At 41.2% G+C, this 22,280-nt stretch overlaps 3 protein-coding genes and 1 pseudogene across 5 annotated transcripts; 1 reads left to right on the top strand and 3 right to left on the bottom strand.

Annotated features, from left to right (window-relative positions):
* Positions 1-28: 28 nt before the first annotated feature.
* On the bottom strand, positions 29-3,459 carry LOC103976105 (probable serine/threonine-protein kinase PBL2). 2 transcript variants are annotated; one of them, XM_009391297.3, is made up of 6 exons: positions 3,208-3,459; positions 2,155-2,513; positions 1,924-2,059; positions 1,450-1,583; positions 1,239-1,362; positions 29-709 (listed from the first exon to the last, which is right to left on the bottom strand). In XM_009391297.3, exons 1-6 carry the CDS (start codon positions 3,260-3,262, stop codon positions 267-269), a joined length of 1,251 nt encoding a protein of 416 aa, XP_009389572.1. In that variant the 5' UTR covers positions 3,263-3,459; the 3' UTR covers positions 29-266. The 2 variants fall into 2 exon arrangements, with proteins under 2 accessions (XP_009389572.1, XP_009389571.1); XM_009391296.3 differs by having other exon boundaries at positions 2,155-2,522; positions 3,208-3,457.
* A 1,849-nt stretch (positions 3,460-5,308) lies between these two features.
* LOC135611601 (tyrosine--tRNA ligase 1, cytoplasmic-like) lies at positions 5,309-7,881 on the top strand (annotated as a pseudogene).
* Positions 7,882-12,057: 4,176 nt separating this feature from the next.
* LOC108952063 (homeobox-leucine zipper protein HOX21-like) lies at positions 12,058-14,435 on the bottom strand. Of its 2 annotated transcripts, XR_010481863.1 has the most exons (4): positions 14,023-14,435; positions 13,560-13,936; positions 12,503-13,274; positions 12,058-12,428 (listed from the first exon to the last, which is right to left on the bottom strand). XR_010481863.1 is itself a non-coding variant. In XM_065094047.1 (3 exons), exons 1-3 carry the CDS (start codon positions 14,177-14,179, stop codon positions 12,930-12,932), a joined length of 879 nt encoding a protein of 292 aa, XP_064950119.1. In that variant the 5' UTR covers positions 14,180-14,435; the 3' UTR covers positions 12,058-12,929. The 2 variants fall into 2 exon arrangements, 1 of the variants encoding a protein (XP_064950119.1); XM_065094047.1 differs by having other exon boundaries at positions 12,058-13,274.
* A 1,795-nt stretch (positions 14,436-16,230) lies between these two features.
* On the bottom strand, positions 16,231-17,154 carry LOC135612658 (transcription factor ILI6-like). The gene is made up of 2 exons (XM_065109220.1): positions 16,705-17,154; positions 16,231-16,622 (listed from the first exon to the last, which is right to left on the bottom strand). The coding sequence occupies exons 1-2, from the start codon at positions 16,831-16,833 to the stop codon at positions 16,470-16,472; spliced, it is 282 nt and encodes a 93-aa protein (XP_064965292.1). The 5' UTR covers positions 16,834-17,154; the 3' UTR covers positions 16,231-16,469.
* Positions 17,155-22,280: the final 5,126 nt, after the last annotated feature.

Below are 22,280 nucleotides of genomic sequence, written 5' to 3'. Positions count from 1 at the left end.
AATCCACTCCAAAAAGTAAGACTCAAAGTGCAAGCCAACTCTCTGTTACATATTACAAATGCTAGGTGAATCAAGTTTTACAGATAAATACACAACACGATAAACGAATGTCGATGAACTTTGTTCAACATGTATGGACGCAAAATGGGATGAGAAAGAATGACTTCTGGTAGCTGTAGCAGCCTTAATGTCCTTCAAAGAATCATCACCTGTTGTCACCATCGAGCTAGTGTGCAATCGTGCGAGTCCAAATTTGCATCCTTTGTTTATGCATGGTAGGATTTAAGAGAAGAGCCACTGGGTGTTGGGCGCAGCGGTGGGCGGGGATTTCTCATAGGCGACCTTGGCATGGTATTGGAACTCTTCTTCTTTTGATTAGATTGCGGAGGCAAAGCAGCATATTTTGGGTCCTGCAATTTCTCCAGAGCGGCCAAGACCTCGGACATATTAGGCCGGAGTTTAGCATCATTTCTGATGCACTGAAGAGCAAGGCTGGCAAATTCATGAGCTCCGTTCTTTGGATACCGACCCTCTAGCCTTGGGTCAATGATCCGATGCAGTTTACGCTTGTCGCCCAAACTAGGCCGTGTCCAATCCACAAGGTTCTGCTCTGCAGCAACTCTTATTTTATCAAGAGCTCTGCGTCCGGTCAGTAGTTCTAATAACAAAACCCCGAAGCTGTAGACATCGGCTTTTGCATTGAGCCTACCTGTAAAATTTAAATAATGGACACATAAGAGTTCATATAGGACTTCTCAGAAACAAAAGAAAAAGATCCTAAGAACATTAGAACCATATAACTTTTAAATAGATAAAAAGGATGAGTAACATCTCAGCAATGGTCTTGCTGTTGGCAGTGGTAATAAAACAATTCATATTTCTTATGCTCGGCAATAATCAACCTGGGAAGGTTTCAGAAGAAAATCTTGGTTCTTAACTGTGGATAATCAACCAGGTGCTCTGTATTTACACATTAAGCCTCACAAAAGCATTCATTGTTAACTTTCAGCCAAAGCACAAAACATACTTTCATGTAATTCATTTGCTAGAGAAGTGAGAACTTAAAATAGAATTTGATGTCGTTAACAAACTTGATCATCAGCAGGATTCCAGCACGTCTGCTGGGGACCTCATGCAAGAAGTAATCTGCTTAGTTTAGAGAAATTTTCTGCAGCGTGAATGGAGATACAGAGATGAACAAGAAAGGGTCTAATATACAAAATCAACAATTGGGGAACCTGTTGCGATATATTCTGGAGCTGCGTATCCGTAAGTTCCCATGACTTGTGTTGAGACATGGGTCCTATCCCCAGTTGGTCCATCTTTTGCCAAGCCAAAGTCTGAAAGCTTCACATTAAAATCCTGCATTGTTAGGAAAGCAAAATAAGTCGTAAGTTCGTAAGCCGATCTCTATAATGAATTTTCCAAGCTCTCATCTCCGGTACATACCGTGTCAAGAAGAATGTTAGAAGCCTTAAGATCCCGGTATATAATTTGACACTCATCATTCAAAAATGAGAGTCCCCTAGCAGCTCCGATTGCAACCTTGATCCTAGTTGCCCAAGGCAGAGTCTCAACACTTCCTGTAACAGGAAAGCATGAAACCAGTGTCAACAAAGTTCTGAGTGCCAAGCATCCCAATAAGGAAGATAGCCAGGTACATACATGCGTAAAAGATACATTTACAACCACTGGCCTATGGGAGCTTTTTCAGGATACACAGGTACAGATTATGAATGCTTTCCAATCTATCGAATAGACTTACATGGAAACAGATACAGAATTGAGACACATGAATACCTAGAGAATTGTAATTTAATTTGTCTTAAATGTGGGTTCAGGTTTCTTTGTCTAACTTAAACAAGGGTTCATATCCCTGAAAATAAACAATGCTAAATATATTATTGTTTCCTCAACACGTACTTCTGAAAAGATGACTCTCCAAGCTGCCTTTTGGCATCAATTCATAGACCAGAAGTCGATTATCACCCTCCGAACAGTAGCCAATCAGCTTGACCAAGTTTGGATGGTGAAGCTGACCAAGATAGTTAACCTCTGTCTACAATCAATTGTTAAAAACGTCAAAACCCAGGAACATGTAGAGTGGACATTAAGAAAGAAGAATTCTAGTGCAGTATATTTGCAAGATCATACCAGCCATTCCTTGTGGCCCTGGAATCCCTCGGGTTTAAGTTTCTTGATGGCAACCACCACTCCTGATCCAGGCCTTGAGGGCGCAAGACTTTGTTCATCAATCCAACCTTTGTAGACACAACCAAATCCTCCTTCCCCGATAAGACTGTCAGCACGAAAGTTTCTGGTAGCACTTTTTAGATCGCTGAATGTGAAATCCTTCAAATTTGCAGAAGACAAGATCTCCCTTTCAGTTCTTGGTGTGGGAAGAGCCCCGCTAGCAGTATGTTCTTTGTAGTGAGGCGCAGAAAGATTTGATGGAGTGGAACATGTCAGAGTGGATGGAAATGAAGACAAGCTTGTTTTGCTGGTAGAAGTCCCTGAAGCATCTATTTAATGAGGGGGAAGAACACATAAGAAATGATGAAGAGCAACATATCTCAAAAGTAAGCACACGATTACAGCATTAGACATGACCGGTATATATTATCGACATCGGTGACCACAAACAATTCAAGTTTGATCATTTCAAATACATGTATCCCAAAGACACTAACTTTATCCATTTTTTTCTCCTAACATCCAGCATAACATGTTTTCTGTGCAACCTAGAAAGCCACTAGGAACATAACCACAAGAAATGAAGTCTAATCCCCCATAATACCTAGAAATACAAGTGTCATATGCATCTAGGCACATAGCTAAGCAGAATGATCATAAAGACTATGTAACAGGAGCAGAAGGCAGTATAGGAAACAAGATCATGATTTATGTAACAGCTTAATACTCACCCAGAGTACATATGATCTTCTCTAGAGAGGATTCGAGTAAAGTGCAAACTCTACAGTACAAGTGTAAACAAATCTCTTATCCAAAGAGCAGAAAAGATAGAAAGAACGCAACAACAATAATCCAGAAAAGGATCGCCCAACATAGAAGTCTAAGAAAATAGCAACAAAAGAAGCTAAACAACAAAGCACATAACGCAAAACCCTGAACCTTCATCCCCTCAGTCCAAAGCAAATCCGAAACCCAGATAGGAAAGCAATCTCGAAGGACAAACTCGACACTCACAAGAAGCGTTCCGTGAAGTCTCTACACCGGACGACGAGCCCAAGCAATTGCCCATGGCCTCTATCGAAAAGGTAGAGGCTTTCCAAGAAATGGATATCAAAGGAAGACGAAGAAGAAGGAACGGAGAGCCAAAAGATTCAGACTTTCCTCTCTATGTAGCTTCTCCGCGAACTAATCGGTGGAAGAAACATAGGAACAAGGTGGGAAGCTGCTTCTTAACCAGGGGCGGAAGGAGACGACCGTGGGCAGGGAAGTTGTGGTGCAGCCGGCCCATTCGGTCTCCAAAATACCCCTCCGTGCCACCGAAATTGCGGCGCTGCCAAATCTACTCATAGATACTCTGTTTCTTACTGCATACAACAAACAGATCACCCGAGAAACAGAAAGGGTAAAAGAAAGATGGATCTTTTGGTCAATTCCGGTGTTCCGGGCCATCCAATGTCCACGGCGAAGACTAAGAACAGTCGTCAATCCACATGTCTTAGAACCAAGTGATTCACATTAGAAGCTTAAAAATCAACAAAAATCAGACTCTGCTCCTCTTGTTGCTTCCAATCATATCCTGAATACAAACAGGTTTCGACAAGAACGGCAATGGTTGACGAACACAATAAATTCCAATTAAGAAGAAATGTTTATCAAGACTACGATCGATAGTCAAATTCCACAATTCTCGGTATTAAATCTTGGCTGCTCTGTTTCTTTTCTGATCAACAAGAGAGGGTTTTAATTAACGTTTAAAGACTCGACTCATAAATAATGTGAGTGATGCTTTCTGTCTTATTCCATGATTGAGTTGACCCAACAAAAACATGATGTAATCCTTAAAACGATAATGCAGGCGAAGTCGTCGGCTGCTATTCAAGTTGACCGATTACTTAGGAAGAGAAAAAACATATCAAAATCGACTTGATTCATGATAAATTCGTTTAAGAGAAATTAAGTCCACCAATCATACTTCATTTCTTAACAGACTTTGTGATCATAAGGAAATACTTCAAATCACCTGATTGTTCTCTCTCTAAGAAAAGTCAAACATTGTTGCTGTCAGCTTGTCCATGTCAATTAGTCATAATATCCTGTGGCTGATTCACTCAACACAAACATCAACCAAAAGCAATAAAGTGGTGATTTAGATTACTGATTCTATTATCATTTTTTTTATCCCTGCCTGATGCAGTGTTTGACAGTGTCATTCTTCCAGGTCAAAATGTCCACCCTTGGATGATGAATTGGAATTTCTGTGCCCTATGAAAGAATTCTTCCATATTCCCGATGGTGTCACTTTGTCTTATTGAAGCTTCTGCAGGGTTTGATTTGAGTGTCGACAGAGAATAGTGAAGTCAAGCGTGGCATTTGAATCTTAGTGCCTCGACACTCCTTTGACTTTGGTACACGAGTCTTGTGGCAATCATATCAAGAGCACGTAATCTTCTCATGACATTAAATTTCAAAGGGGCAGACAACTTGGTGCACACTCCATTTCAAGGTATCGTTTGTTCTTTGAAAATAATATTATTTTGCTTATTTTTAATATTTTCATGTATATATATATATATATATAATAAACCAATTTAATTAGATTTTTATGTGTTAATTAATATATTTGGATGGATATTAATGGGAGACTTATATATAATAAATAATAATAATAATAAATAAATAATAATAAGTCGAGATTGAAAATATGTCTTTCGAGTGGAACGATAAACTCGTATTACAACAGGTGATTGAACAAACATAGAATATTTTATTTTATTTGATTGAACAAACTCGCATCTATCGGTCAACCTATGTCGTAATAATTTATAATTAAGAGTTTGATTCGGATTCAATTGATAGTGTTTTTTCTCCGATCTCAACTTTCAATTTTGATTATATACATACATACATACATACATATACATATATATATATATATATATATATATATATATATATATATATTCGTTATTTTTAATGATTTGCGAAAAATAAATGGGCTGGGCTGAGTCTGGACAAGAAAGCGTCTTGGCCCAGAACACGGAGAGGAGAGACCCACAAAACCCTAACTGCAGAGTAAGCCCGCAGCCCCAAGCCCTTTTCGAACTCGCGATCCATGATGGCGGGAGCACCAGAGGCTGCCGATCCCTCTCCCGACGTCGGAACCGTCTCTCGATGCTTCGCCCTCGGTGCCTCCGCCTGCTGCGGCCCCGTGGGTACCCTAACCTTTGAAATTCTTCGTGTCGAGTTCTTCGAGTTGGTATTTTGATCGAGTGGAATTTGTCTGTTGACGCAGGTTGACGGTGGACGAGCGGTTCGCGCTGGTGAGGAGCGTGGGGGAGGAATGCATGCAGGAGGGGGAATTGATGAACCTTCTTGTAAAGAAGACGGTTCCTGTCTGCTATGATGGATTCGAACCGTCTGGGAGGATGCACATCGCTCAGGTTCGAACTCGTCTCCCTTTCTTGTGATCGCAACCGGTTGAATGCTATATGACTACTCTTTGATATCGTACTGACTTTGGAGGCATCGAACCTGACTTTTGAGTGCATTGGTGGTTTGCAGCTGAAGAAAAGCTTTTAATTTGTTTTGTAGTCTGCTTGGGTTATCTTCTGCTGGTAGCTGTTACTCCTGTGTTTTTGTGTTCTGCAAACTGTTTGCTGAGATCTGGCTTGATGGTTTTTCTTTGCACCATATTGTGTTGTAGTTAATTAGATAATGTGTATTACATCCAGCCTAAACATTCATCTTATTACGCTGCATGTTGTGATTACCAGATGTTATGTCTTTAGAGTTTGTTAAATAGATTGAATATTTCATACGTTTTACAACTTAGTGCAACATAAGGGATATTCAATCATGGACAGGGAGTTATGAAGGTAATCAATGTGAAGAAGCTGACTTCAGCTGGGTGCACTGTGAAAATATGGATTGCCAACTGAATAACAAGATGGGAGGTGACTTGAAGAAAATTCAAACAGTTGGTCGATGTCTCATTGAGATCTGAAAAGCTGTTGGAATGAAGCTCGACAGGGTGGAATTTTTGTGGTCTTCAGAAGTAATTAAGAAATTAATAGGTGGGCGCATAAGTATTGGTCTCTTGTAATGGATATAGCTCAAAGGAATACACTTCAGCGGATAATAAGGTATGCTATATCCGTACATGTTTGTTTATGATTTCTAGATGATGTTTAAACTTGAGAGGACAATGTTGTCATGAAGCTGATAACTAATTGTAAGATCTAATTGTGTCCAGGTGCAGTCAGATGAGTTGACTGTGAAAAAAAGATGAGTTGACTGCAACTCAGATTTTGTATCCATGCATGCAATGTGCTGACATATTTTTCCTCATAGGTTTTCTTTCCTATACTGGATTGGTTGTTTCTTGATTTCTGTGTAATCTTTTTTGTTTCTTCTTTTCTTCCATGTGCCATGTCAAATTAAGTTCTATTTACATGTTACTCAGCTTGCTTTTAAATAACACTTTTGCAGGCTGACATCTGCCAGCTAGGCATGGATCAGAGGAAAGTGAATGTGCTTGCAAGAGAATACTGTGATGCCATCAAAAGGAAAAAAACAAGCCCAACATTTTGTCACATCGTATACTACTATCTCTTTATGCATAAATATTTATGGAAAGTATGTAGATGGCTATCAATATGATATTTACTGACAATTTACTTTGGATGATGCAGACATGCTTCCTAGATTGCAGGAGGGACAGGAGAAAATGTCACAAAGTGATCCATCCTCTTCCATTTTGATGGAGGATGAAGAGGTATATGTTTTTAAATGCAAACATTTTTAAGCCTTGGGATCCAGTGCATCTTCATCGAGCTTGGAAATGGAATGAGCATAATTACAAACCATCTTTTGTTTCATTTGATGAAAGCATCATGTTGTTTTGTGAATTGACAAAGTCATGAAATAAAACATCAATTGTAGCACATCAATGGTAGCACGAAATCCGGTACTATGGAGAGGATTATATGTTTTAGCGAGTATATAACCAAGAATATAATGTGATTTGATTCTTGTCATTGGAACATTATTTTTCAATTCCATAGTTATGTTGAAGTCAAATCATTCAAGTTGTTGGTATATTGAGATTAACTATCTATATAAAATTCACTGTGACATTTTACAGTATGAAGATTTTCTGCGGATCTTGGGTGGAAATTTGTAGTGATGGTGAGTCTTGTATTGTATTAGCTTTCCCTTTCTTTCTAGTTTATCACAGTGGTTGTTCTTTTTCCTTAAATTGTCATGTCATAGTAATTACCTTACCTGAAGCCAATTGGCTTACAAAATTTTTGGGGAGCTAAGCAAACCCCTATACTGAATGCTTGTTATTGTTGGTGCTGTGTTTAGCATCACTTTTTTACAGCTACTACTTTTTTAATGTTACAAGGCCTGGACTTATGTTTTACCCTCGTTGTTTAATTAATTAATCTTATTATATATGAATGTTGCTTAAATTCCTGTGATTCCTTTGCCTAAGTTTTGCATCAAGCTTGCAATAACAGTCAGTTTCTCTCGTAGGCTGATGCAAATGTGAAGATAAAAAAGGCTTACTGCCCACCAAAGATTGTGGAAGGGAACCCATGCCTGGAGTACATTAAGCACGTTGTTTTCCCATGGTTTGGCTATTTTGAAGTTGTGCAACAAGTGGAAAATGGTGGAACCAAGTGAGCTCTGTCAAGATTAACTTAAATGCCCCTTTGAAATCTAGGAAGAATTCACTAATGTTCTACAACAAATTTGTCTTGCAAATGCAAATGCCCCTTTAAATTTGTTATTCATTGTTAAAAATCCATAGTCAAATAAATTGTAAACTTGGTGCTGAATATTATAACTGCATGTACAAAAGCATGGCTTGTGTTTTCCTTTTTGACACATACTTGGTCTCCTTCCAGTGGTCATATGTCTAGGTCTCCTATTATCTCATTTTAAAGCTCTGCAATTTTTTTTCCCCTTTTTTTGTCGTTCAGCTGAAGTATTAATGATGATCTAGTTTCTTTTGTTCCATTTAGAACTGTTGCAAATTATGTTGTCGTTTTTATGTTTTTTTTAGAAGGATGTACAACAACATGGAAGAATTAATATTGGACTATGAGAGTGGGGCATTACATCCAGCGGATTTGAAGCCTGCCCTTTCGAAGGCTCTAAATGTTATATTGCAGGTATCAGTTGCTTCTATTGGTTTTTCTTTTTCTTTCTATGGGTGTCCTGGAATACAAGACTATTGATGGGTTGATATATCTTATGTGAAATTAGAAGTGAGTCTGATATGCAGAACTGTTCTGATTTGTGCTGTTCTTCTACTTTCTTTTTAACTTCAAGAAAGATTATCGAATGGAGCCTTTGCCCTTTGCGGTTCTATTGACATTGAAAGCAGACTGCACTTTAAGCAGTGTCAACATATAATTTCATTCGAGATTATGAATCTTGGAAGTCAGTAGAGATGATAGTTATATAAGAGGTATCATTTGATGGACCTTATCTTGTTGCAATTTCGCTGCCACTGTATCTTGTAGGCTCTTAGACATATGTGATTCGTTAGTATGGCTTGAGTTAAATCTAAAAACCTGGACTTAGGGATGTCTTCATGAACATTCTTTTCCAAGTTTTTATGATATTTCTAATGAGATACAGTAGCGTTAACCATTACAGAACGCATGTCGATGATCACAAATAGAGAGAGTTGTTGTTTGAAGTACTACAGGCAAATAATGACTTGCCAAGGCCACATACAAACACGTCCTTCCTGCCATGGGTAGTAGCAGTAGCAGCCCATGCACAACTGTTAGACACCCTCTAAACAAATGTCCAATACAATTTGGAGGAAAAGATCCTGAAAGAAAAAGTTTGGCAACCAGTCTCATGAAGAGGTGTGAATCGAGACCACTTTGTGTGTGGCTTTATTTGACCATCCTCATGGAACTCGAGAAGTTCTTGATCTAAAAAATAGCTGCTGATTCACGAGGATTAGCTTCAATAGTCAACTAAACAATGAGGCAGTGCATCAACGTTGTCCACCCTATCGTTCTTGTAGCACTCTCAGGATGATCTCTCGTGCTCACATGAGAGATCCATAAAGCTGATGCTGCTATCTCACTGCTGCCGCTCCTAGAAATCAGAAGAAGATAACATGCCAGTCTAGACATGCGTGTCATGGTGGGAAATCTCAACGTGAGTTCTCTTGACCTTGTTAAACTATGTGTACTCGGGATGTGTTCTTAATCATCTGTGATGAACCTTTTTTTTTTTTATCACTTTACTATTGTGTACCTCATCCAGCTACTTCTTGGTTGGAGTTGTACAAGTGTTTCTTTCTTTAGATTCCTTGCTACCCAACATCTACAGGCTGATAAGACTTCCTAACCACTGCTCCTAAAGTTTATTGGTTTGAATGCATCAGTATGCTAAATTTCTCTGGCGAAAGCCATCTTTGGTGTGGATGAAGAACACCTCTAAACCACGTGGGGATATGGAGCCGAGGATCAGAAACAATATCTGCACTGTGAAATCTAGGCTTCCAATGAGATCAAATAGCGACCCACCTGCATGTTATCTTCATATTTTGGTACATGGTCCCCCATGTTTGATTCCTTCAGTTTTCCATGGTGTGGAGGAATAGTATGGTAACCAAAAGAGAAGTTATGGACCTTCTTGTAACTGGAACTTGAATGTGACATCTCCCTTGTATGAATCTGTCCTAAACATGGGTCTTCCAGTCCTTGTGCTGTGCCAAATCTTACAACAAGTGCCTGTTTCTTAAGAGTTTTTGTCTATGATCTCATAAGTAATGCATAAATAAAAAAAACATGTATTTGATCATATAGAAGCTTATAACTATCCAATGTTTATGCAATGGTTTCATTTTTATTTGGTGGGAAGAGAGAGGGGGAGCAATCCACATTCAAAATTTGTGCATTGAAGCTATGATTTCTTTTTTTTGCAATATAGATTCCTGTGTTTAATTTTTACTGCAAATGATAGAGGATCAAGCAATCCACATTCAAAATTTGTGCATCGAAGCTATGATTACCTTTTTTGCAATATAGATTCCTGTGTTTAATTTTTACTGCAAATGACAGAGGATCGAGCAATCCACATTCAAAATTTGTGCATTGAAGCTATGATTTCTTTTTTGCAATATAGTTTCCTGTGTTTAATTTTTACTGCAAATGATAGAGGATCTAAATAAATCTAACCTGAACTAGATAGGATTACACTTCATTTTTTGGACTTTTTAAGCTTGGAATATACTATGAATTTGTTTGAGTAATCTCACTAGGTTGGAAGATGTGTTTCTAAGCTAGAGGTAAACTTTACATGTAATTATATAGATAGATGGAAGCTGCTGAATTAGTTTTCTTCCTTTCCTTTTTTTTCTTTTAGTAGGGAAGATTCTCCTACCCTTCTTATTGCATGAACTGTTTAATTTTATTGCTAAAAACATCAGCTACACCCAATCTTTCCCTCAAAAAAGTGACCTTACTGGCTTGAGCTCACTGTCCATTGATTTATTAACTCACAGAAAAAAAGTTCTTGCATGAAAATCAAGTTTTTAATTAGGTAATAATCTTGGTCTTTTTAAAACCTAAAGTTTCTTGGCCTCCTCTCCTAAAAAAGGTTCTGCATCCTACCCTGTTCTCAGCTGATGGATGGTCATTGCAGTGAAGACAAGGGAGCTAATCATCCTCCACACAGCCCATGAACAACACTTTCAGAAACCTACACTTGAGAAACCTTCAAGGAGCCCTCTGTTTCTTGAGCAAACTGGTCTACATACAGCATGTCCCTACTGGCAAGCTTCCAGGCCTATGCAACAACAGTTGGTCAGTGTGCTCCCACATGGAGCCAAATGCTACAGGACAATGTCAGCAGCATTTGCTCATGAGATTTAGACAAGTTTGCATTGGTCCTCCCCAAGAACACATCACTCCTGACCTTTCCATATGAAAAGTTCAGCTCCACACACAGCCTTCCACTGAGGCTGAGAAATCCTATTCCAGCACATTGCTCTCAGGATAGATTATATAGGTTCTTGATCTTTTGCAGCCATTGGACTGTGTATTCTTCAAATCAGAAAAAACATTCCCCTCATTAGTTTGCACTGGTCATCATGAATTATGCCATCAATCTTTTTCTCCATATTTTTGGCATTTGACTTACATGATCGTATGCCGAAATCTATGTGTTAAGACAAATTAATGCATCTAATATTTAAGAAAAATTGATGTTCTTGGGTTTTAGAAAACACTCAATACTCATCCTCAGAGATATGTGTGCTTGTGAGTGCACTGACCCACCCTGATTCCCTGAGGAGAGCACCATGCCATGTCTTATGATCCGTAATATGAAGCCCTTAACATCCCTTTCCATTGACTTTCCATGCCTAACAATCCGACTACTGCTGCTCTCTATCTATCAAGAAGAATCTTTCTGTTACCTGAAGTAAGTTTTGATGTACACAGCCCTTGTGCATGTTCTTTTCTACAGAAATGGCCTGCTTGAACTCAGCCTCTCACTGTTCTTGATACCCTCCCTTCAGATCTGGACAACATGCTAAAGCCATAAGGTGGTGGCATCTCACCACAAGAGTTCAAGATTTACAGAGTGAGAAGGGAGAACTCGGGCCTCCTTTTGGATTTCTGTGACAGTCGTTTACAGGATGTAGGATCACATGATGATCAAGATTCTTTTGGAAACAGCTGCCAGCATGTGTGTTTAGCAGCAGCTTTGGGTGGATTGTGCATGCTAATTAGTTCTCGACAATGTTATCTACTGAGTTCAGTTAGTTCTTCCGGCATTCAGCCTAAACTGTAAAGGTAATTTCCAGCTCCCCACCAAAGAAAAAGAGAAAAGAAAAGGTTTTGAGTTTAGAATAAGCTTACAGAATTCTGAACAAGACCTTGCAGTTGCACCATCATCATAAAAGTCTGTAGGATAGGAAGTGACAGTGGATCACATGGTTCTCTTATCTCAAATGCAAGAAGACTTTTTCCTGTGAGGCCAAAGTGGGGTACTGGCTGGCTAAAGGTTGCCTTCCGGTGTCAGCAGCAAGGATATTACTAACCAAAAACCAAAGACAGAACCCCTTTCCCCACACCTTGTTTTCTTCCTCACCTTCTTGGCCTTCACATGCATGCTGTTTCTTTCCTCCTTTCCTGGGTACCATTCCTCATCTCCATTCTCTATCTCAAGCAGCATATGTTCCAGACTCGCTATACCTAATATTCTTATGAACAAGTTCAGCTAGAAGCATTCATCGAGTAAAAAGTAGTAGTAGCTGCAAAGAAGAGACCTTTTAGAAAAGGGTGCAACTTTTTAATATATGGTCCATGTGGCAGCCAATTTCAATGTCTTGTAGGTTGGCCTCTCCATGTACTTGTACGATCTCGAGCCCGAGTTGGTGCTCTAATGCTTTCACCTCTTGTCGCTCAACTTTCCTGAGAACACCTGCAAACATGCAGTGCGGAGAGGGAGAAAGAGCAGCTGCGGAAACCGGTAGACACCACTCGGCACGGTCGAAGGAAGGGGAAAGCAATTCACTGCTTTGATGCAATCGAAGGAATGCCTCTGAAACTCGACAACCATATATATATATATATATATATATATATATATATATATATATAGTAGAATTCAAATTCAAATGCTGCTAGTGCAGCATAATTCTCACATTTCAGCAACCATGTGGACAGCGATGAGGAGTCGATCGAACAGACGAGCTAATGGAAGTTGGGGTGATCTGACCATGGCCAGAAGGAGGCGGATTGGTCTTCCATGCCGCACAACAGGTTGCTGAAGCTTCCCTCGGTGGCGCCGGTCTCGATCTTGGGGGATTGCATCTCTGGCCTGGAAGAACTCTGAAGGAGCTGGTCCATGTCGGCTGGCCTGATGGAGTGAATGAAAGGTAGGCTTTGGTGAGGATTCAAGGGGCTCTCGGTGACCGATGTTCTCGAGATATCTAAGTTGATCTCGGAGCTATTCTCACTTCTGTTGCTGCATGAACCTTCGGTTTCTTTGTTGAGGTTGATCAGCTCCGGTGCCTCTCTGCCTTTGAGCGCCGATATCTGTGCATGGTATGCAACCACCGGAGGTAAAACAAATGTTCTCACAAAAAAGACAAAAAGAAAGATCGCAAGCTATAACACCAACTTGATGATGTTCATGTGAAGTACAAAATAGAAATGCGGATGTGAGAATCCCAATCGCAGCTTTAAGAAACATAAAGGTGATAACTTGACACCACAAAGGAGACGGTTCTTGAAACCATCATCAGGTCATCATTCTCGAAGGCTTATCGATTAGGGAGGAGAGCTATTAAGTGATTGGATAGATCGAGAATTCTCGGGTACCTCAGCGTGGAGCTTCTGGTTCTGTGCGCGCAGAGCCTCATTCTCCGATTTCATGGCCTCGAACTGTCTCTTCAGGACATCGTAATCCTTCTCCAGTTGCTTCGTCTTCCACCTGGCCCTCCTGTTCTGGAACCAGATGGCCACCTGCCTTGGCTGCAGCCCCAGGGCTCGGGCCAGCTGCATCTTTCTCTCGGGCTCCAACTTGTTCCCCTGCTCGAAGTTCTTCTCTAGTGTCCTCACCTGCTCCACGGTGAGCCTCCTCTTCTTCTCGCCTGTCTGCATGCCGTCATCCGAGAAGTCATCATCGGCGTGCATCTCATCGCCGTTCTCGACCCCCGAGAAGGACAGAGATCTCTTCCCTATCATCGGAGCCATGACTGCGCCACCACCATCCGAGGGCTTCAAGCTGGTTTAGTTCCGGAATTCAAGGAGACAGATGCTTGGAGATGCGTGACAAGCTTACCTCTGAGGTCTTGGAGACTGTTGCATGGGGTGTTGTGAAGGAGGGCGGCAACCGCAGAGGAGAGTTGGTGTTCTTCCTCATGAGGAGTTTGCATATGTATCACATAATTTGGGGAGAAGAAGGAAGAGGATGACGACGCCATACCATTGCAGGACATCAATTTGCTGCAGAGTGCAGAGGATGGCAGGGTCACCCGCCTATGAAACTGCTGAAAGAGAAAAAGAAGAGATGCTAACAACAAGAAGGTTGTGGTGGACACAGACAGAGAGAGATTAGAGAGCAAGTGAGAGCTGAGGTGTGGAAATATATCATTCAACACCGGAAAGAAAGTAAAACAAGAATTATATCCCGATGAATATTAACATCATAACTACAAAATGGACCAAATTGCACTGTCAAGGACTTGCACTCACGAACACCAATGGAATTAGTGTGACCTTTTGTATTTATATACTGCAATGTGACTTGGTCTTCAGGTCCCTATATCCAAGTTTAATTTGCCGAAGAAACTATCTAACATTTCTGCATCTCCACCTACTTGAAGTTAATCCACTGGGTGTTATCCAAACAGATGTATGCTGTACATGCTTTACCTTTCCTCTATCCTAGTTAGCTAGCTAGGGCTAAGATTGTTTCATTTGTGTTTTATGTTCACACAAAAGTGTACTTGGGTCTCCTTAGGGAGAAGTTGTGTGATGTAGGTCAGATGAATGAGAGGGGTGAAGAAACAGGGTTGAGATATCCATGCTAGTGAAACAATGATTTGCACAGCAATGGACAACACAAGCATTTAAGGGGATGGTGGCCCTTTGAGAGAAATGGAGGTCAGGAATCAAAAGGATGGGGTCCCGAGAGCTGCTGGGGTTGCTACCTAACTCACATACAACAGCTGTTAGTGAATCTGGCTTCACATCATCCATCGGTCTTGCAGCAAACCAGGAGGAGTAAGGGGAGAAGAAAACATTTACATTTTTCACTCTGAACAAGAACTGGTTGTTTGTTTTGATGAATTAAGATCATCAATCATCCATGACAGTATAATTTCACCGTTATTAAGTTGGAGTTAAAAGATCTCTCGATACATTTTAGGGGTTTTAATTTTGTCAATATCGATCGGTCATCAATACGACGGTAACGGTAACATTACTGATTTAAGCTCCAACACCACGAGTAATTTGGTTTCACCACACAAATCGATCTTGATTTTTTTAATGGTTCATTTTCTTTGCATCGTAAAAAGATTTCAACTTCAAGTTTGTTAACTTGTAAGAAAAAAAAAATCATTTCTTTTTTTTATTTTATATTTTGATGGGCATACATGAATACTGAAATGATGATTTTATGGGTGCACAATTTTGTGATCCTACTGATGCAGACGCATGAATTAGATAACTCAGATGTAGGGTAGAGTTACATATGAGGGGTGCACAGATTTGAATCAGATGTGTGATTATTACTGTTAATGCAATATAGGATGACTAGAAGAAACATAAATGAGGGAGAAATGTGAAGAAGAGATGAAGTCAAGAAAAAACAAGTTCCTTTCCAAGAAGAAGAAGAAGAGCTTGAAAGATTATCGAGTTACATGAATAACAAATCATTCGTGATGGCTCAAACTCCCATTGTTGATGCGAGTGTTGGATGGGCCTATCCAAGCGTTGGGCTTTCTTTGCTTTGGTACAGATTTGTGTCTCAGTTCCTCATTGATGTGATAGATAGGGAGGCAGAGCTGCTTCTTCCTCGGAAAGAACAAGAGAAGTCACTATATTTTCATGTTTTGACTCTCTTCAAAGCTTCATCAATCTCTATATATTGTCTTACGCAATCCAAAGAAAGAACCAAGTCACAAACTGCCATAGGATGAAGTAGAAGTGAATCTTCTTTCGATATCTCGTAGTGGTTATGTTCTACATCATCGAGGCTGGTGTTCTTGTTTTCTTCTTCCCTGTGATCATCAATGCACACCTACTGAACTGGCGCAGATTTGAACTCATAGGAAGACTGATATCAGCAGAATAATCTTTCTCAAAAAACTCGTGTGTTTGGGGAAGCTACTGTGACGGACTGAGTAAATATATTTGTCTAAGCAAAGTTAATATTGTTTCAGATTCTTATGTGACTAAAACCCTACCAATCACATCAGAAGTATATTGCAGATGATCAATGGCTTTCTTCTTCTTTTGAGGGAAGCTAAGCGTTGCAAGAACATTGATCCGACAAACTCATTCAATTAAGAACGTTGTTCAAGACTACAAGGACCAGTAGCACTACACGATCGACACACACAAGTTTAGCTCCTCGTTTTAGTACATCGAGACCACGCCGAACCCGCCAGTCATGTTGCAATGAGCACTTCCTGGATCTCATTGCACGGTTCACCACGATGTTCTTGAAATGACACCTTCGTTTGATGCAGCAGACAAATGACCGACCTAAAGGTGGATCTTCTACATGAGCAAGCTTCTAATGATGGCAGCTTGAGCGCTGCTGGACTCCGTGGAAGCGAGCAACTCCGAGAGCCTTTCGCTCAAGTCGTCCACCTCGCGGTGCAGGCTTCTGATGTAGTTGCAGGTCTCCTGCAGGACCTTGGCTGCCGACACCTGCGCACCATGAAGCGTGAGTGAGTCTGGCAGCAAACGAGCATTGGTATATATGCTTGCCTGATCCTCCAAATCAACTTACTCTATCGGATCTGCGAATGCGGGCCTCAGGGAGGACTGCTTGCAACTTGGACACCAGATCATTGATCTGTTCGTCGGTGATCCTCGACGCCGAGCTCGACTGCCACGATCGAGGCCTCCTGCTTGACATCTTCGCTACCGGACGGCGCTTTCTGGTGTGTATGGGCGTCCAAGACGAGCTATAAATAGGGAAGAACAAGGACTAGAAGACAATGCTAGTGCAAGTTGTTCCTCTTGTGGGGAGAGGGGTGAGACAAGTTCTAGGGACAGGATATCGCGAGCTGAGGGAGAACGAGAAGAAGTGGGGAGCGATGTCAGGAAACCAAAAGCTATGTGGGGAAGAGAAGGGTCGACGGAGAGAGAGACAGAGAGAGAAGCAATGAAGATCACAGGAGGTGTTGCTGAGAAGGAAGACAAGCGCATGAGAGAAATTAATGGGCAAGTGGTGCGTCTAAATAGTGACGTTGGAGAGAGAGAGAGAGAGAGAGAGAGAGAGAGAGAGAGAGAGAGAGAATCACATCCGGGGGATACACCATGCTGCCATCTCTTCCTGTGTCTGCAAGTGGAGACTTCGGAGAGGAGGAGGGACTACTGATGTCAGTGTGAACCACGCAGACCATGTTATGTTGTACTTTAAAGTATTTGTCCCGCACACTATCATATTGCAAATTACAGAGAGGTGGACATGTCAAGTTTGGTTTTCTTCACCCTCTCCACAGAATCCAGCGAGCGCTCGTCCACCTAATCTTAACTCTCAAATCCAGTCTCTGGTTGATCTCCAGTCGTTTTGCTCATAAGAGAATCAATGCTGTTAATTTGTGTGTGTGTGTGTGTGTGTAAAGACGCCATGAATGATACTTCAATTCCTGTTTTGCACCATCAACATATGACATGCAGGATAGAAGCAATCGGCAGCACTTCTTGGCGACAACCGTGTTGTGTCTTCTCGCTCATGATGGATGTCTCTTCGATGCACAAAATGCATGTGGCTTTCGTTGACAGGTGAAGTGCCCTAGTCATAGTTGCCAACACGAAAGCCCATGCCGACCTCTGCTCTTTCCTATGGTGGATTGCTGCTTTACCTCTCAGAAAACATTTGTTCTTCTCTCCCTCCGAGTCCTTCTGAAGAACACATGTTTCTTCTCCATAGCTTCTCTTATCCATAAAGCATGATCTCTTCCTCTGGATCTACATGTTCACGTCTTAGATCCATAGGTGCATCAAGATGCAGTGACGGAGCAAGTTCAAATCCTCGATAACTTCCCATGATCAGTTTTCCTTCTAAAACAGGACAGAGTAAGATCTGACCGGATAAATTACATGTATGCTGAAGAATCCTCATCGTTAGAAGATCTTGAACTTCGCAGTAGTTTAAGATTTTAAACCAGAGAGAGAGAGAGAGAGAGAGAGAGAGAGAGAGAGAGAGAGGTGATCTTCCAGGCACCTGGGTCAGCGGTATAGCTGCAGTTCTTAAGCCATCACCATGCTTTGCTTGCATCATCCATAATTTAATTTAAGAATCTCTCATAAAAAAGTCTTCTTTGATTTAAGAATCAATGATATGTTTAAGATTACAGGGATGATCAAATAATGATCAGGGGAGAGGCTCAAGCACAAACAGAATGCTCTTCTTGCCCAACCAATCACAGCAAAGCACCAGGGGAGAACACCAGTCCCTCCCATGGCTTGGATCTACCTAACACCTCTTCTCGTTTCATATAATACATGACACACAACTCTGAGCATTAGCAGCAGCAATAGAATAAGATTAGATGCTCACTAAGATCTAATGATGAAGCTCACACCTCCATGTTGTTTACTGGCACCGCAGTACCGGACTGAGTTCGACATAGTACTAAGCTCAGCTAGCTCTCTGTATAATATGTGTTTTAAGTAGCAGTTTGCAGACAAATACAGGTAGCCATGACCTACATGAGACAGCAAGAATACAGTTAACTCTGCCGAAATTATATGGTTAAATTGATTCGGAGATGACAAGAGTAGAGTTTCCATGCTGCCTCGCACTTGATGGATCACATGATTTCCATCCGATCGACAGCGAAGATGCGCAGAAGATCACAAGGCAATTTGGTGCTTCTTTCTGGTGAGCTGTTTTTGTGAGAAAGCAGAGGCAAACATACAACCACGCCTTGTTTCGCAAGCCGAGGGAGGATCCGATGAGCACTTGACAGTCTTCTCTTCTTCCCCATGTAGATTGCATCAAGCTCTTTCGGTCAAACCAAGAGGAACAAGGAATCACATGCAAAGCTGTCGTATGATGCCCCACAAGGATACTCGATGTTGAAAAGCTTGAGAAAGCTTTCTTCTACACCCATGTGGTGCTGTAAATTGGCACTGTAATCAAAACCCAAGTTGCTTTACTGGTGGAGCGACTGCTGGGCCAGTAATGGCAATGATGCCCCATGTTACAGGAGTGCCAAGCAACTTCTTTTACATGCTCAAAACCATGTTTAGGAATGATAAGCTGGTGCCCGAAGCAATAAGAGAAAGAGAAAGACTGGTCTGACTAAAACCCTAAAGAGGCAATGATTCCAGCCATATGCTGATGCAACTACCCGAAATCAATGTACAATGATCAGGAACTTTATGCAGTCACTTTTTGGTTATTTTGTACTGAAACAAAGTCATGCGTCAAAGAAACACTATGCACAGACACAGCACAGAGGCCACTTTGTAACTTGCAGGAGGAATAGCTGAAAGCCAGAAGAGAAGTCACGGATGCAATGAATACGGTCATCCCTACTGGCTTTCTTTCAGAGGGAGTTGGATTGATTCATGGACAATCATTTACAGGATCAATTTCCATCTTTTGGAATATGACTTGAAGCACAAAGCATCAATCCTTGCTAGCTACTGCCGGGACTTGAAACAGCTTCCAAAAACCTCTACTGAAGATGGAAATAGATTAGGAACAAAGCTAGCTCTTGTTAGGTTAACAGTGGAAGCCAAGTGCTTGATACATCCATGAATGTAGGATCAACACAAATGCAAGGATGCATAAGCTTCAACGATTTTGGTTCTGTGTTCCACCCAACTATTTTATATACGTAAAGCTGTCCTTTGAGTGTAGCCAAGTCTATACACCATCATCATATATTTAAGAACACATGGCACCGCATGTACATTATTCAGTCTTATACGTTACATCCCTCACGTGGCCGCATCTCTAACGAGCAGTGACATGGAGTAATGTGATGGACGGTGCTGCTGTTTCTTGCGACGCCTTCTTCCATTTGTTTTGAGCTTCCCCAAAAAAAGTCGGTGAAAGGCCCCGTGCATCGGCGCCACCTTTCCAGAATTATGATGTGGATGACATCTCGTTGATGTGATCGTGACTTGTAGTTTGGGTATTTGGATCTTTTACGTTCGTAGAAAAGGGTGCATCAGAATCATGGATTACGTTGTGCTTTGGGAAGGGTGTAAGAAGAAGAAGAAGAAGAAGAAGTGGAAGAAGCACAAACCATGCTCTGAGGCCTTCAAGAGTATCTTGAAAAGCTCGATGAGATGTGATCCTTCCTTGTGCCTGTTTCGTGAACTTGTTTGATGCATTCCCCAACATCATTTGGATGATCAAACGCTAGAAATATCTCAAGAGTTTAGGATGTAGCATGCAAAATTCTGTAGGCCCAACAATGAAGGGCCTTTTGGCTGTAAGATTCCAGTTTCCAATCACCATTGTTCTTGTTTCAAAGCCACAAATTTCTGAAACTAATCAAGATGTGTCTCTTCAGATAATAATATATGTATATATATAAACCATGCCAAATTACATTTACTAAAGAAAAATTCAAGAGCAGTGTATTCTGACATTCATCAAAACCATTCAGTAAAATTATAATTCCTTTTCTTCGTATACAAACCATTTGTGTATACTTGAATCTGTTATTCTGATCACCATGTTCCCCAAGCAAACTAGTAAGTACGCCACCAGGACTGTGAACACCCATATGCAGAACAACATGCATGGTAGGAATGACATCGAGGTAAGACGAGGACCATATATAGCTGTGTCGGCAAGAGGTAGCAACTTCATCCTGTAGGGTTTATGTCCTCGAGAAGTGCGTAATATGGAAATGGTATATATGGCGTCTCTCATCTTCACTTAGGTCTTCTGTTTCTTTTCTGTATGGACACTGTAACAGTCTAAAACAAATAATCTATTTTCCAACTCATAAAATCTGAATTTACATCACACATATGAGCTGATGAATGTGGCAGCATCAGTTGGATGCCAAGCTAATATAATCCGAGGATATGACTCCTGAAAGATCTGAATCTCCTGCTTTATGGGCTCAATTAGTGCACGCTGCTACTGACATACCTCTTGTACAGAACTCACGAGCTACTGAAACTTGATCTGAAGAACGTATGTCTATGGGGAACATACAGAAGAGTTTGGTTCATGCAGAACTCAGTAGGAATTCGACACAAGTATGGCCACCAAGTTTCTTTCATGGTGTGACTACTCGGTGGAGGTTTTGGGTTATTTGCAGCAGAAAGGAAAATGAGGAGAACCTAAGAGTGTTGCAGTTTGTAAGGCATAATAATGAGTTGCTCATCGGTAGAGATTACAAGGAGTTGCTCGTAGGGAGAATAATTAGTTTTGACGGAGGTAATAGGAGCGCTTCTGCCATGGCCAACTCAGGAATCAAAGTCAAAGAGGACAGTATGAGGTACGTATACATACTGCAACTGCTACATGTGTACAACAACTGCCGCATGCAAAGTAGAACGAGATGCTAAGATGTAACAGCGCATAAAGGTCATACATGCTGCGGCTGCTCTTTTCTGAGGATATATATATATATATACTACATGCAGATTAAGTACGAGATGGTGAGCGAACACTCACAGGCCAAAACAGTTGGTCATTGCTCGACGATGGAGATGGCCCCAAGAGGACTTCTATCAATCACCGATGGGGAAAAGACAGAAGAGGGTAAGAGGGCTGTGGAGATTGAAATGGCTACGATTAACCTACCTCAGACATGAGCACGTGAGCGTGGCGACGAACTGGGGGCATCCCATGCACGACTGTCTACCCCATGCAGATGCATATCACGTCCCGTGGAGACCAGATTCAGATCACATCAGAAACCTCTCTCTCTCTCTCTCTCTCTCTCTCTCTCTCTCTCTCGCTCACACACACACACACACACACACACACACAGAAACCCAGTATTTTGCAGAGTCAGTAAAAAGGACAGAAGTAGTAGTACAAGTGATAGCATCATCTAGCAGTTTATTAGACGAGATGAACACTTGATTCAAGGAGCGGCAAAATCAAAGAGACGCCAGCTCGATTGATAATGGCAGGCTATCACAGGTGACAAATTGGTGAAACGACGGATGACAATTCTTGTGGGGAGCTTTGCACTCTCGGAAAAAGACTTCACAACCTTTGTGGGGGGGCACCATTTAATCGTTGTTCACTAGCAGCTGGACCATTCATGAGAAATCCAAGGCAAACATAGTGCACATGAAGCATACACCGAGCATGGAGAAGTACTTCCCAGCGTACTATTACTGTTTTGCTCACTTCTTGTACTTAAAATG

Source organism: Musa acuminata, chromosome BXJ1-2 (assembly GCF_036884655.1).
Source record: "Musa acuminata AAA Group cultivar baxijiao chromosome BXJ1-2, Cavendish_Baxijiao_AAA, whole genome shotgun sequence".
NCBI classification, from domain to species: Eukaryota; Viridiplantae; Streptophyta; class Magnoliopsida; order Zingiberales; family Musaceae; genus Musa; species Musa acuminata.
Note: the sequence above shows the minus strand (reverse complement) of the source record. Positions and strands in the feature narration are given on the sequence as shown.

Coding starts and splice junctions, on each gene's coding strand:
- LOC103976105 (XM_009391296.3), bottom strand. CDS start 3,262: ATGGGCAATTGCTTGGGCTCGTCGTCCGGTGTAGAGACTTCACGGAAC. Junction 2,060..2,154: donor AGGGCCACAAGGAATGGCTG/GTATGATCTTGC, acceptor AATTGATTGTAG/ACAGAGGTTAACTATCTTGG. Junction 1,363..1,449: donor CTAACATTCTTCTTGACACG/GTATGTACCGGA, acceptor CTAACAATGCAG/GATTTTAATGTGAAGCTTTC.
- LOC135612658 (XM_065109220.1), bottom strand. CDS start 16,833: ATGTCAAGCAGGAGGCCTCGATCGTGGCAGTCGAGCTCGGCGTCGAGG. Junction 16,623..16,704: donor GCATTCGCAGATCCGATAGA/GTAAGTTGATTT, acceptor CATGGTGCGCAG/GTGTCGGCAGCCAAGGTCCT.
- LOC108952063 (XM_065094047.1), bottom strand. CDS start 14,179: ATGTCCTGCAATGGTATGGCGTCGTCATCCTCTTCCTTCTTCTCCCCA. Junction 13,937..14,022: donor CAGTCTCCAAGACCTCAGAG/GTAAGCTTGTCA, acceptor GTGGTGGCGCAG/TCATGGCTCCGATGATAGGG. Junction 13,275..13,559: donor ACCAGAAGCTCCACGCTGAG/GTACCCGAGAAT, acceptor TACCATGCACAG/ATATCGGCGCTCAAAGGCAG.